General features: G+C 39.0%; 1 protein-coding gene across 1 annotated transcript; it reads left to right on the top strand.

Moving 5' to 3' along the window:
• The first annotated feature begins 4,206 nt into the window (after positions 1 to 4,206).
• On the top strand, positions 4,207 to 14,944 carry minpp1b (multiple inositol-polyphosphate phosphatase 1b). Its single transcript, XM_046852915.1, has 5 exons — positions 4,207 to 4,910; positions 10,371 to 10,565; positions 12,645 to 12,742; positions 13,554 to 13,684; positions 14,239 to 14,944. Exons 1-5 carry the CDS (start codon positions 4,328 to 4,330, stop codon positions 14,615 to 14,617), a joined length of 1,386 nt encoding a protein of 461 aa, XP_046708871.1. The 5' UTR covers positions 4,207 to 4,327; the 3' UTR covers positions 14,618 to 14,944.
• Positions 14,945 to 14,983: the final 39 nt, after the last annotated feature.

Raw genomic sequence — 14,983 nt, 5'->3', positions numbered from 1 at the left:
GAAGTGAACAGTTTTTCCCTCATGCACATCTGGCCAGTGTTTGCATGCTTCATTTCCTCATGTTTGGCTTGCAAATACACTGTAGGTGGCTCTGGAGATGTTCTGTGAGAACTGTTCTCCAATTTCTATTCAAGATTGAAGGGAAATTCATGTAAAATCAGGTGTGTGTTGGCCTTGGATACAGCTTCAAACGGCAAAACAAGGTTAGCCCAAGTTGCCACATTATAAGACTAGTATAATCATTTAAGTGTCAATATATAGATAGACTGTCATTTTTGTTAGACATAATATTTATTTAATTTTTCTCTAAAAGTGAAGAGTCATGCACACTGCACAATTATGCACATTATGTCTAAATCCCCAGACTCTAGTACAAATGTAAAGAAAGAGCAGGCTTGTTCATAATAAAGTTAAAATTTTGTATTGGTCAATAATTTGTATTATCCTTATATATATATATATATATATATATATATATATATATATATATATATATATATATATATATACACATACATACAGTGCCCTCCACAATTATTGGCACCCTGTTTAAGATGTGGTCGGACTTCAAAAATTCTCCTTTTTTAAAACAACATAGAACCCAAATGCAAAAAAAGAGAAAAATCCAACCTTTTATTTAAGTACATAACTTTGGTGGTAAAAAAAATCACACATTTGGGAAAAAAAAAAAAACTTGAAATCATGTGTGCCACAATTATTGGCACCCCTGATGTTAATACTTTGTACAACCTCCTTTTGCCAACAAGACAGCACTTAATCTCCTCCTATAACATTTCACAAGATTGGAGAACACAGAGAGAGGATTTTGACCATTCTTCTTTGCACAATCTTTCTAGATCATCCAGTGTCCTGGGTCCTCTCTTATGCACTCTTCTCTTTAGCTCGCCCACAGGTTTTCGATTGGGTTGAGGTCTGGGGACTGAGATGGCCATGGAGGACCTTGAGTTTGTGACTGCTGAACCACTTTTGTGTAGATTTTGCCACATGTTTTGGATCATTATCCTGCTGAAAGACCCAATGACGACCCATCTTCAGCTTTCTGGCAGAGGCCATCAGGTTTTTATTTAAAATATCCTGGTACTTCAAAGCGTTCATAATGCCATGCACCCTAACAAGGTTCCCAGGGCCTTTGGAAGAGAAACAGGCCCACAGCATCACAGATCCTCCACCATACTTCACGGTGGGCATGAGGTGCTTTTCGGCATACTCATCTTTTGTTTTACGCCAGACCCACTTAGAGTGTTTGTTGCCAAAAGCTCAATCTTAGTCTCATCTGACCAAAGCACACGATCCCAGTTGAAGTCCCAGTACCGCTTAGCAAACTCCAGGCGTTTACATTTGTGAGTGTTAGTGAGAAAAGGCTTTTCCTTGCATGCCTCCCAAACAGCTTGTTGGCATGTAGAGAGCGTCTGATGGTTGTTTTGGAGACTCTGTGACCCCAAGATGCCACTCTTTGATGCAATTCTGTGACGGTGAGCTTGGGAAATTTTTTTACTTCTCTTACCATCCTCCTCACTGTGCGTTGTGGCAAGATAAACTTGGGACCTCTTCCAGCCTTGTTTGTCACTGTTCCAGTTGTTTTAAACTTCTTAATGATTCCTCTGACTGTAGATACCGGCAAGTTAAGGCGAGTGGCTATTTTCTTGTAGCCATTGCCTGACTTATGAAGGTCGACACACATCTGCCTTACTTGAATGGTGTGTTCTCTTGTCTTTGCCATGTTGACAAATGGGTAAGAGAATTAGGCCTCTGTGTCACGTCATATTTATACCCCAGGAAACAGGAAATCATGAATTACTAATTAAAAGTCCCTAGATACCCTGACCAACCTTAGCAACTACAGAAAATATATATAAAAAAAAACAATTAAATTTTTCAGAGGAATTGTTAGGGGTGCCAATAATTGTGGGACACATGATTTCAAGTTTTTTTTTTCTAAATGTATGATTTTTTACCACCAAAGTTATGTACTTAAATGAAAGGTTGGATTTTCTCTTTTTGCATTTGGGTTCTATGTTGTTTTAAAAAAGAGGAGAATTTTTAGAAGTCCACGAATTTTTAGAAGTCTCTCTCTCTCTCTCTCTCTCTCTCTCTCTCTCTCTCTCTCATATTTCTCATTCATCAGCTTCTTAACACATTTCCATCTGTATCCTTTATTGCTCTAACTTGCAGCACACACACACACACACACACACACACACACACACACACACACACATATATATATATATATATATATATATATATGTGTGTGTGTGTGTGTGTGTGTGTGTGTGTGTGTGTGTGAGAGAGAGAAAGAGAGAGAGAGAGAAGGTTGGGATATGTGGAGATGGTAAAACAGGAAGTGGATAGGATTAGTAAGGAGGAAGTGGGAGCAGCTATTAAGAGGATGATAAGTGTAAAGTCAGTTGGACCAGATGACATAACAGTAGAAGCATGGAGATGTTTAACCAGATTGTTCAACAAAATTTTGAAAGTGGAAAGGATGCTTGAGGAATGAAGAAATGTGCTGAAATTGTAAGAATAAGGAGGATGTGCAGACCTGCAGTAACTACAGGGGAATAAAGTTGATCAGTCACACAAAAAAGTTATGGGAAAGAGTAGTGGAAGTCAGGCTGAAAGAGGTGGCCATCTGTAAGCAACAGTATGAGGAAGAGCACTACAGATGCATTATTTAGTTTGAGAATGTTGATGGAGAAGTATAGAGAAGGTAAGAAATAAATGCATAATGTGTTTGTGGATTTAGAGAAAGGGTATGACAGGGTGCCCAGAGTGGAGTTGCGGTATTGTATGAGATAGTCAGGTGTGTCAGAGAAGTATGTGAGGGTGGTGCAGGACATGTATGAGAACTGTGTGACAGCAGTGAAGTGTGCAGTGGGAACAACAAACTGGTTCAAGGTGTAGGTAAGATTGCATCAAGGATTGGCTCTGAGCTCTTTCTTGTTTGCAAGGACATCTCCATGGATTTAGATGCTTGCGGATCATAGGTGATTTGTAGGAGCAGGTGGAGAAGAGCCTGGAGGGGTGGAGGTATGCACTGGAAATGAAAGTCAGTAGGGGTAAGACAGAGTACATGGGTGTTTGGGAATTAAATGAAGGGCAGTGGAGTGGTGTGGTTACTGGGAAAAGAGGTGGGGAAGGTGGATGAGTTTATGTACCTGGGGTCAACTGTGCAAAGTAATGTGTGTAAGAAAATTGAAGAAAAGAGTGCAGGCCGGGTGAAGTGGGTAGAGAAGAGTGGCAGAGGGACCACGCATGTAGGACATTTTGGGGACAAAGTGAGAGATGCACAATTGAGATGGTTTGGAAATGTTCAGAGGAGGGACATGGGGTATATCAATAGAAGAATACTGAGGATGGAGCCACCAGGAAGAAGAGGGAAAAAAGAAAGGCCAAGGAGGAGGTTTATGGACGTGGTGAAGGAAGACATGCAGGTAGTTGGTTTGAAAGAGGCAAATGCAGAGGACAGAGAAGTATGGAGACGGATGATCCGCTGTGGCGATCGATTAAACAGGGGTGCCAATAATTGTGGAGGGCACTGTGTGTATATATATATATATATATATATATATATATATATATATATATATATATATATATATATAAACACTATTTATTATATTAATTCAGTATTATATTCATTTTTAACATATATAATTATATATCCTAGCCTTATACAGGTCGTATTCGACCTACGACCTATGCAACTTACGACCATTCGACTTTACGACCGCAATTGCTAGTCGCGGCGTACGACAGTGCGTACCAGCTTCCGGCATCATTTTACAGTAGTGTACATATAGCATACTCTACCTACGACCAAATCGTGTTACGGCCGGTCTGTCGGTCCCAATCGTGATCGTAAGTCGGCGACTACCTGTAAGCTGTTTTTAAAAGTTAGTAGCATTCCTGCCATCTAGTGGATTATTACAGTGGTTCACGTAACAATACTTACATTACTATTTCACATTTAAATGCAATCGTATGTATTTATAATTTACCCCCCCCCCAAAAAAAAGTTTTACATTTCAAGAAAATTAATATGCATTGGTCAAAAATACTACTGACTTCTGACCCGGAAGATATTTTTTTATTTTTCCCACCTACCGCACTACGATTGGCTGATTTTGACAGTCAGTAACAGTCAGCCTATTAAAACTGTGTAAGTGTGGGCTGATAGCCAATCATAACGCGAAGAGGAATTTTAGGAATACTGGTAGGCAGTAAAACGATAATGAAGTTGAAGCTGTCAACATCCTGAAAATTCCTGCTTGATCAGGTATCTCTGCGCCAAAGAGTTTTAAAGATGAAATCTGCATTGTGCAGAAACAGACATTTTGTCCTCGCTGCTCTGAGCATGGTCATGGTTCGTGTTTCCTATTGTAAGCTCACAAAATTAAGCATTCCAGCCATTGCTGTTTACTTTGGGACCAAAGGGCGATATGAGGAAGTGAACCCACATTTAATAGACGATATTTTATTTGTGAATAAGTCAGTGGTGAGCCCTCCAGCCCCTGACTGCCAGGCAGTGCACTTAGTGGCAGTGATCAGACACGGTACGCGCTTCCCTACCAGCAAAAACATCAGAAAGATCCACCGCATGTATGATGTAGTGATGAATGAGGCGTCCGGCAATGAGCAGTGGCTCAGAGACATCAAAAGCAAATGGAGCATGTGGTACACTGAGGACATGGACGGGAAATTAGTAGAGAAAGGGAAAGATGACTTGAGACATCTGGCTGTGAGGTTAAGCAAGTCGTTTCCGACCCTGATTTCTGAAGAGAACCTCCGAGGAGAGCGCATCGAGTTCATAACCAGTTCCAAACACAGATGTGTGGACAGCATCCAGGCTTTCCAGGACGGGCTCTTCAAGCACTGGAATGTGGAAGGTAAAACATACCATTCATCTTTTCTTCTTCTATCTCCACAATATTGTCTGATAATTGTATAAAGAGAAAAGAGAATAACACTTATTATTTCCTTACAGTGGCAACTGTTAAGATGTTCTCACGTAATGTGTTGGAAGCAAAAAACACGTTTTGTGTGAATGCAGTTGTTAGTATCTACCAAATGTGTTCCTATGAAGGACAACTGGTAAACTAGTCAAGGGGTCAATGGTGCCTGAGGCTCATTGCTGTGCACAGGGAGCAAAGGCAAGCTAAAGTTCAGAGTGCCCATTCTGCCTTTTGTTCACCTTCGAAAGAGCCTACACTGGACACATGACCATCAGAAAAGGTAGCCTGGTTTGATGAATCATGTTTTTTGTGCATCATATGGAGGCTCATGTGCGTGTATGTCACTTACCTGTGGAAAAGATGCACTATGGAAGGAAGGAAAGACTGTAGAGGCATTGTGATCTTCTGGGCGGTGGAACTCAAATCAAATCAAATCAAATTTTATTTGTCACATACACATACATACAGGGTACGACATGCAGTGAAATGCTTTTTACGACAGTCCGGCATGAGGGAATAGGATCTTCTTCTTCATTCGGCTGCTCCCATTAGGGGTCGACACAGCGGACACAGTCTCCATACCACCCTGTCCTCTACATCTGCCTCTTTCACACCAACTACCTGCATGTCTTCCCTCACCACATCCATGAACCTCCTCTTTGGCCTTCCTCTTTTCCTCCTACCTGGTGGCTCCATCCTCAGCATTCTTCTACCAATATAATTCATGTCCCTTCTCTGCACATGTCCAAACCATCTCAATCTCGCCTCCCTCACCTTGTCACCAAAACATCCCACATGCGCTGTCCCTCTAATAAACTCATTTCTAATCTTGTCCATCCTCGTCACTCCCAACAAAAACCTTAACATCTTCAGCTCTGCTACCTCCAGCTCCATCTCCTGTCTTTTACTCAATGCCACTGTCTCTAAACCATACAACATCGCAGGTCTCACCACAGACCTATAAACTTTCCCTTTCACTCTTGCAGATACCCTACTATCACAAATCACTCCTGTCACTCTTTTCCACCCGCTCCACCCTGCCTGCACCCTTTTCTTTACTTCTCTAACACACTCTTCATTACTTTGCACTGTTGACCCCAGGTACCTGAACTCCTCCACCTTCTCCAGCTCTTCTCTCTGCAACCACATCACTCCACTGCCCTCCCTCTCATTCACACACATGTATTCTGTCTTACTCCTACTGACTTTCATTCCCCTTCTATCCAGCGCGTATCTCCACCTCTCCAGGCTCTTCTCAACCTGCTCCCTACTCTCACCACAAATCACAATATCATCCGCAAACATCATAGTCCAGGGAGACTCCTGTCTGACCTCGTCCGTCAACCTGTCCATCACCACTTCAAACAGGAAATCCGATCCTTGATGCAGTCCAACCTTCACCCTGAACCAGTCTGTCGTACCTACTGCACACTTCACTGCCGTCACACTGTCCTCATACATGTCCTGCACCACCCTCACATACTTCTCTTTAACACCTGACTTCCTCATACAATACCACAATTCCTCTCTTGGCACTCTCTCGTACGCTTTCTCTAAATCCACAAACACACAATGCAATTCCTTCTGTCCTTCTCTATACTTCTCCATCAACATCCTCAAAGCAAATAATGCGTCTGTGGTGCTCTTCCTCGGCATGAAACCATACTGTTGCTCACAGATGGTCACCTCTTCTCTCAGCCTGGCTTCCACTACTCTTTCCCATACCTCCATGGTGTGACTGATCAACTTAATTCCCCTGTAGTTACTGCAGGTCTGCACATCTCCCTTATTTTTAAAGATTGGTACCAGCACACTTCTTCTCCATTCCTCAGGCATCCTCTCACCTTCCAGAATCCTGTTAAACAATCTGGTTAAAAACTCCACTGCCATCTCTCCTAAACATCTCCATGCTTCTACTGGTATGTCATCTGGTCCAATCGACTTTTCACTCTTCATCCTCCTAATCGCTGCTCTCACTTCCTCCTTACTAATCCTATCTACATCCTGCTTCACCAACTTCACATCCTCCAACCTTCTCTCTCTCTGATTTTCCTCATTCATCAGCTGCTCAAAATACTCCCTCCACCTTCTCAACACACTCTCCTTACTAGTCAACACATTTCCCTCTCCATCCTTTACTGCTCTAACTTGCAGTACATCCTTCCCAGCTCGGTCCCTCTGCCTGGCCAATCGGTATAAATCCTTTTCTCCTTCCTTAGTGTCCAACCTCTCATACAGCTCCTCATATGCCTTTTCCTTGGCTTTCGCCACATCCTCTTAACCTGCTGCCGCATCTCCTTGTACTCCTGCCTACTTTTCTCATCACTCTGTCTATCCCACTTCTGTTTTGCCAACCTCTTTCTCCTTATGCTCTCCTGCACTTCCTCATTCCACCACCAAGTCTCCTTGTCTTGCTTTCTATTTCCAGATGTCACACCAAGTACTTTTCTAGCTGCCTCCTCATCACTCCTGCAGTAGTTGCCCAATCATTCAACACCTCTTCAACACCACCGAGCCTCTGTCTGACCTCTTCCCTGAACCTCACACTACACTCTTTCTCCTTCAGTTTCCACTATCTTATTCTTCTTTCAGTCCTCACTTTCCTCCTCTTCTTTATTGCCTCCAAAACCATCCTACAGACCACCATTTGATGCTGTCTAGCTACACTGTCCCCTGCCAACACCTTACAGTCTCTAATCTCCTTCAGGTTGCATCTCCTGCATAGCACATAGTCCACCTGTGTGCACCTTCCTCCACTCTTATCGTCACCCTATGATCCTCCTTCTTCTTAAAATAAGTGTTCACCACTGCCATTTCCATCCTTTTAGCAAAATCTACCACCATCTGCCCTTCCACATTCCTCTCCTTAAAACCATACCTACCCATCACCTCCTCATCACCTCTGTTCCTTCACCTACATGCCCATTAAAGTCTGCCCCAATCACCAATCGTTCTTTCCTAGGTACACCATCTACCACTTCATCTAATTCACTCCAGAATCTTTCCTTCTCCTCCATCTCACAGCCAACTTGTGGAGCATAGGCACTGATGACATTTATCATCATCCTTCAACTTCCACCTTCACGATCATCACCCTATCAGAAACTCTCTTCACCTCCACTAAACTCTTACTGTACTCTTCCTTCAGAATCACCCCTACACCATTTCTCTTTCCATCCACACCATGATAAAACAGTTTAAACCCACCTCCAATGTTCCTGGCCGTACTCCCTTTCCACTTGGTCTCCTGAACACACAGCATATCTACCTTTCTCCTCTCCATCATATCAGCTACCTCTCTCCCTTTACCCGTCATAGTACCAACATTTAAAGTACCAACCCGAAACTCCACTCTCCTACACTGCTCCTTTTCCTGCCGTCTCTGTAGACGTCTTCCTCCTCTCCTTCTTCTCCTTCGGCCAACAGTAGCCCAATTTCCACCAGTACCCTGTCGGCTAACGATACCTGTGGCGGTCGTTGTTAACCCGGGCCTCGACCGATCCGGTATGAAATTCTCATTTGTGATCCGCATATTTGATTTGGCACATGTTTTACGCTGGATGCCCTTCCTAACGCAACCCTCCCCATTTACCCGGGCTTGGGACCAGCGCTAAGAGTGCACTGGCTTGTGCATCCATAATGGCATGAGGGAATAGGATGGGGAGAAAATAAAACAAAGAAAAAGAAGGCAGATAAATAAAGTATAAAAACTATATAAAATATAAGAATATATAAAGAATATATAAAGATATATATGAGATATATAAGAGAAAAAAGTATATACAGAATATGCTTATGGCAGTAAGCAGTAAAACAGTACAGGAACTCTTAATCCAGGCATTCATGTGGACTTTACTTTGACCTGTACCACATGCCTAAACTTAAAACCAAAAATACACTTTTCTGACAAAGGTATTCTCTAATGTCAGTGGCTGCCAGACTTGAAAACGACAGTCAGGAGGTTTTATTGTAATTTCTGTTTAGTGTACTATGACCAAAAATCTAAATATTATTTCACTCTCTAGTAGGAATTTACCAGTAGAGATCGGATTTATATAATTATAATTTTACAAGACATTGTAACAAAACAGGAGTGCAGAAATCCTGATGTAGATTTTAAACCCAAATAAGCATGGCAAGAAAGAACTTGCTGAGATATCATGAGGTAACTCCTTATAGCTGGCACCAGATAATTGCACTATAAATAAATTTTATTCTTTTACAGATATACAATATAAAGTCAGACAGTACTCTGCATAGTACAGGATGTTACATATGAATGTCATAGATCACAGCAACAGTTCATTAGAATCAGGTTTATTTGCCAAGTGTGTTGACACACTAAGGTTCCAGCTGTTGGTGACTCTCAAACATACAGACATAAATGACAACACTATTTGTTTAGCTCATAGAGGATACAGATTATACAAGGATATACAGAATAAATAAGACAACAATATACAGAGTATATGACAGATCAGTAATGTACATAAAGTTTGAGATTCCATCGTAGTGCAAAGAGCAGATCTAAACTGGTATAAATTTAACTCAGCCTCTACATGAGGTTATTCAATGAAGAAGGTTTGAGATTGTTTGGGTCTTGATCCTGTGCAGTCTTTACACATCCACAGCAGCAGAGGGTTCCAGAGAGCAGAAGGTCCAAGAAAAAGAAGTATTAGGGTGAATCAGGCCAGTGCGAATTGCGGGAGGAGCCATGACAGCAGAAGTGTGGCAGTTTTGATGCTCGTTCTACTGTGTGTAGTAATGTACATTTACACTTTTCCAACACATACTTCCCTATAACTGAAAACTGATCTGTCTGGCACTGACCTGTCTCTCAAAGACATCAAAAATAATCGTGCCATTTACACTAAGGGTATGCACAGGAAACGAAAAGTAAAAGTAAAAGATGACCTAAAGGAGGACTTTTAGCTGTGAGGTTGCACAAGTCATTTTCAACACAGATTTCTAAAGCATTTCAATCACAGCTATTTCCTTTTTTTTTACTTTTCAGCTATTATGAAACACTATTGTCCGCTAGATTGCTAATAAATCACTTTTATTACCAAATATCCTCAGCAGAGAATAACAGATGCCTGTAAAATGCCTGTAATCTGCATCATCCCTATCACTCTTGCAATGCTGTCTATTACGTAACCACCAGAATCCATGTTTTTTTAAAGTACTTGTTTTAACAGGAATTGTGTTAGTAATATTTAGCAGGAAAGCAATAGTGAATAGTAATTGGAAATGCATGTGGTTTTGGTCACATACTGTTACACTAAATACTATCTGTAAGTGGCACACTACTCTAACAGCCTTAATTTTTTATTTTGTTTTGACTCCTCTTTATGTTGTTAGTCAACACCAATCTTCTTTTTTTTTTTTTTGTAGATGTGGGTTTCAGACACAACGTGAATGATTCACTTATGCGCTTCTTCGATCAGTGTAAAAGATTTGTCGAAGAGGTTGAAAATAACAAGACCGCCCTGAAGGAGGTTGCACTTTTCAAGTCATCTCAGGAGATGGATGAAGTCTGCAGGCGGATGGCCCATCGCTTACAGATCCCACACAGTCAGATAACACCAGGTAAAAATGTTCTCTGTTTTCACTGTAAACTGTGTTAATTAGGATGATTTTCAGATGGATTTTACTGTCACAGACAACAGACAACAAACACAAACAACATGCAATGCAAAAGACCCTTATGGTTGTAAGGAGTTATTGGTGCAGCTTTAGTGCTCATAGTATAATATAGTGCCAAAAAGGGGGGGACAATAGTGTGGCAGTTTTTATTCTGTTTCTATTGTTCTGAAGTGTTTAAAACCTTCTACATGTCCACCAATAAAAAAAGAAAAATCATATAATCAGTTTGTACCCTTCTACATAACCATAAATGTACAGAAATGTTTTACAAAAAAGCTCATCTCTTTAAGTAGCCAACAGGGGGACAGAATAGGAGAATGAGACAGCTGGTGAAATGCAAAGGAAACTAAGGTACAAAAAAAATGTACCTGTATTACTTCTAAACTACCTCCTGTTGTGAGCAAGCCTCAATCTCATAGATCACTGATCATTTTCTGTAAATGGAGGTTCCTTTTTAGCTAGAGTATCTATAGCCAGGACTCTACTGATTTCATCATCTTTTATCTCAAGTACTTGGGGCTAAATTAAATGTGTGTCTCTGAAATTGTAAGCAGACGTTCCCAAATGTATTGCGTAACATCATGAACTGAATAAACATTATAAACATCTTTGCTAAAGTTTTAGTTTTAGGGGAAATGTAAGCAAATGCGTAGTTACAGGTTAAATATTGACTATAACATTTGTGGATGATTGATGTTGAGATAAATTACTTGTCCTTGCCCTCAAAACATTGGTTAATTATGCAACCGTTTATATGACGTTAGGCAGTTATTATTATGATGTGATTATTGTAATTATTATTTAGCTACGTCATATGACATCTAGCTAACTTGGCTCGTGTTAACTAGTTAAAATTTTTTGCTGAGGTAGCTTTCTTTAACTTACAATAAATAAATGAAGGGGATTACAAAGTGTGCTTTATATCAGTGTATAGCTATGTTTTCTAAGTAGAAATTGTCTAAATGTGTGACGACTTTTGCAATTTTTGACATTATTTAAAAAGAAAAAAAAACAACAATTAAAACATTACAACAGTAACATTACAGCATATTGTGCTCACCAGAAATAGTCAAAACATAAAAAATAAAAAAATTGAAAAATTGAAATAAATACTACTATTTATTATTTAAATAATAAAATTGTTACATGCACTGCATTCATTACTTAAAAAATAAAATGTTGTGGAAAAATTTTTTTTCTTCCAGCAGGCCTGCTTAATAATATGTGATAAGTATTTAATATTGACCGATGTCACAATTCATGAGCCATTATCAGTACACACAATTTTAAAGTTGTAAATAAAAAAATTATCTGTCAATTTATGAATCAGCATAAAACTGTCACACTAATAATGAATGAATTTTTTTGTTAAATGGTATACTGAAAATGAGCATAAAATAATTACTTTAATAACATATTCAAAAATAAAAATTTAAAACATCATGATTTCATTCACTAATATCAATAACTTGAACACTAAGCTTATCCAGTAACTTATATATATATAATCCATTTGAATTGCATTTTGATATTCTAGATATTCAATTTTGTGAATTTTACAGTTTTTCTTAGAATATCAGTCAGTATATTACTGGAAATGTACTAATAATAGAGAAACAAATAAAGAGCATCTGGTCTACAGGTTTATCAGGTTTATCATTGGTGATGGACCTTTTGTGTTTTCAACTTTAAACAGAGCTGTGCACTTCTGTGTGTATTATGAGAGTTCACCTGAGTGCGTTTAGAAATATGTGGTGAAAAGTCAAAGATTTTGTCTTGCATATATATGTGAGGTGTAAGTGTAGATCAGATTTCATGTTTGGAATGCCAAATCCTCTGTGAGCTGTGATTAACCATCTCATTCTTCACATTTTAACACAAATACATTTAAGTATATCTGTACATTAATTTAAACTATTTACTTTGGCAAAATAAAGCATTCTATATTGTGTAACCACACAATGATGTGGAAAACCAGCTGTTCGTTTTCTGTTTTTTTTTTGTTTTTGTTTTTCTCCACAGATTTGGTTGAAGCTGCTTTCTTTTTGTGCTCATATGAGTTTGCAATCAAGTCTAAGAATTCTCCATGGTGTAACCTTCTGGATGAAGTGGATGCTAGGGTGTGTTTTTATTTTTATTTTCTTTTTTAATAACACTTTCTTCTTGAAAACAAAGCATTGTTCAGTGAATTTGAGTTGTGGTGCTCAATATTGTAGATGCTTGTGTGACGTTCCAAACAATGCTATAGCAAGTTGTACCATTTTCTCCCTATTTACCAGTGAGTGTACATTTATGCGTATTTGTATTTGTAAAGGATGAGGGTGAGATCCCTTTATTATAAATATTGTTGGTTTAGTACCCCTTTATTATACTGTCACAGGGATTTTTATCTGACTTGCTCATTAAGGATCTAAATCTATATCCAGATCCCTGCATTGTGACTGTCCAATTAAACCATCAAGTCAATCAAGAAAATCTGTTGCATAAGCCAGACGTGTATCATGAATTTTTTTGTGATGGTTCGGGTTTAATAGCGTAAGATGCCACTGTGTTAAGATAAAATATACCTTTATTCGGTCCACAGTGGGGAAATTTCTCTGTTACAGCAGCAAAGAAAAAGATATGTGCAAATATATAAAAGAATAGACACATAATACAGTATATAGTACTGTATATATACAACACAATGTATAAATACAAAAGAAGAAAAAAAAAACAGGAAATCTTGTAAGTGAAACAATCATAAAGGCATTTTATTTAAAAAATTGTGTTTCTACTACTGTTTGGCATTTACTGCTCATGGATGAGTGCATTTGCTCTTACCATGGCTATAATTGTACAAATGATGTTATTGTAGCATAGGTCCTATTCCTTTGCTGACATTAATTATAGATGACACCACTGTTTATAAGTTTCTATTTCTTTTATCAGGTGCTCGAATACAAAAATGATCTCAAACAGTACTGGAAAAGGGGCTATGGTCACGAGATCAACCGCAAATCGTGCTGTATCCTCTTTCATGACATCTTCAGGAGACTCGACCAAGCATCCTATGACTACAGGTAGGCAGTTTAAGTAAAAAAATAAACATTACAAGTTATAAAACATAAGTCTTTTGTGTTGTTCGATCAAGTAAATGCGTATCAATTGTATGCACAACCCTGTAATTATGTATATTGCCTTTGGTGTATTTACTCTAGCGTTATAATAGTCTGTAGTAATGTGTCAACAGTCCATCTTATGTACAACTTGTTAGGGAACATACTGTTCAACTATAATAAATGCTGTTGTACAGTCTTTTATATTTCTTACTTATATGATGTGTGACTTTAACTCTGTAATTGCTATGTTTCTATTTGCAGTGCACTACATTTTTACCTATTATCAGTGTGACAATGTTAAGCGCTAGATGTACTGTATGTACACTATTACTCGCCCTTAAGCTCTTTTAAAATGGGCTTACAATTGACTGACTGAGCGGAAGCATATTGATTTCCTGCCCCAAATAAATAAAGATCTACACATTTTTGCCTCTTTTCTGTTGCTAAATTTCATTTTGACTGACATTTTTGGATATAAAGATCAGTCTCTTAATTTTTTTGTTATCTTTATTAAGGTTTGGAGAGGCAACTAAGGCAGTTACCATCCAGGTGGGCCATGGTGAGACTCTGCTGCCTCTGCTGTCTCTAATGGGTTTCTTCAGAGATGAAACGCCACTAACGGCGAAGAACTTCCCTCAGCAGCAAAGCCGGAAGTTCCGCAGCAGTCGAATTGTGCCCTATGCCGCAAACCTGCTCTTTGTCCTGTATGAGTGCACAGATGGACTGAGGCTCCAGGTTTTCCTCAATGAGAAACCAGTGACTTTTCCTAACATAAGTGATCCAGCTCCTCTGTATCACACAGTCAGGAAACACTACTCTGACCTTCTGGGTGGCTGTGGTTTTAAGAAAGAATGCGAATTACCTAAAGATAAATTTAAGAACACTGAGCTGTGATGTAGTAAGAGTTGGGCTGAGGGTGAGAGTAAAGAAGACATGTGGCAGTATAATGCTGCATTATTTTTTATTGTTTAAATCAGGGTGAAATTGCTGACCAAATGTGTGTGCGTTTTGTTTTGTTTTGTTTTTTCAACCAAATATATGTTTTATTTATGGTTTAGGGTTTTTTTCTTTCTTTATTGGAAAATAAGTAAGATTGTAAGTAATTGTAAGATTCTTTTTACAGAAGCCAAATTTGATTACAAACTTTAATTGTAAAATGCCAAATAAATTTAACTGGGAATAAGATCTTATTTAAATAAAAAAAGCCATATTTTTACCGAAGTATCAGCTTTTTAAACAGTCTGTTTTGGTGTCTCAGGT

This window comes from Silurus meridionalis, chromosome 7 (genome assembly GCF_014805685.1).
Source record: "Silurus meridionalis isolate SWU-2019-XX chromosome 7, ASM1480568v1, whole genome shotgun sequence".
Lineage (NCBI taxonomy): Eukaryota > Metazoa > Chordata > Actinopteri > Siluriformes > Siluridae > Silurus > Silurus meridionalis.
Note: the sequence above shows the minus strand (reverse complement) of the source record. Positions and strands in the feature narration are given on the sequence as shown.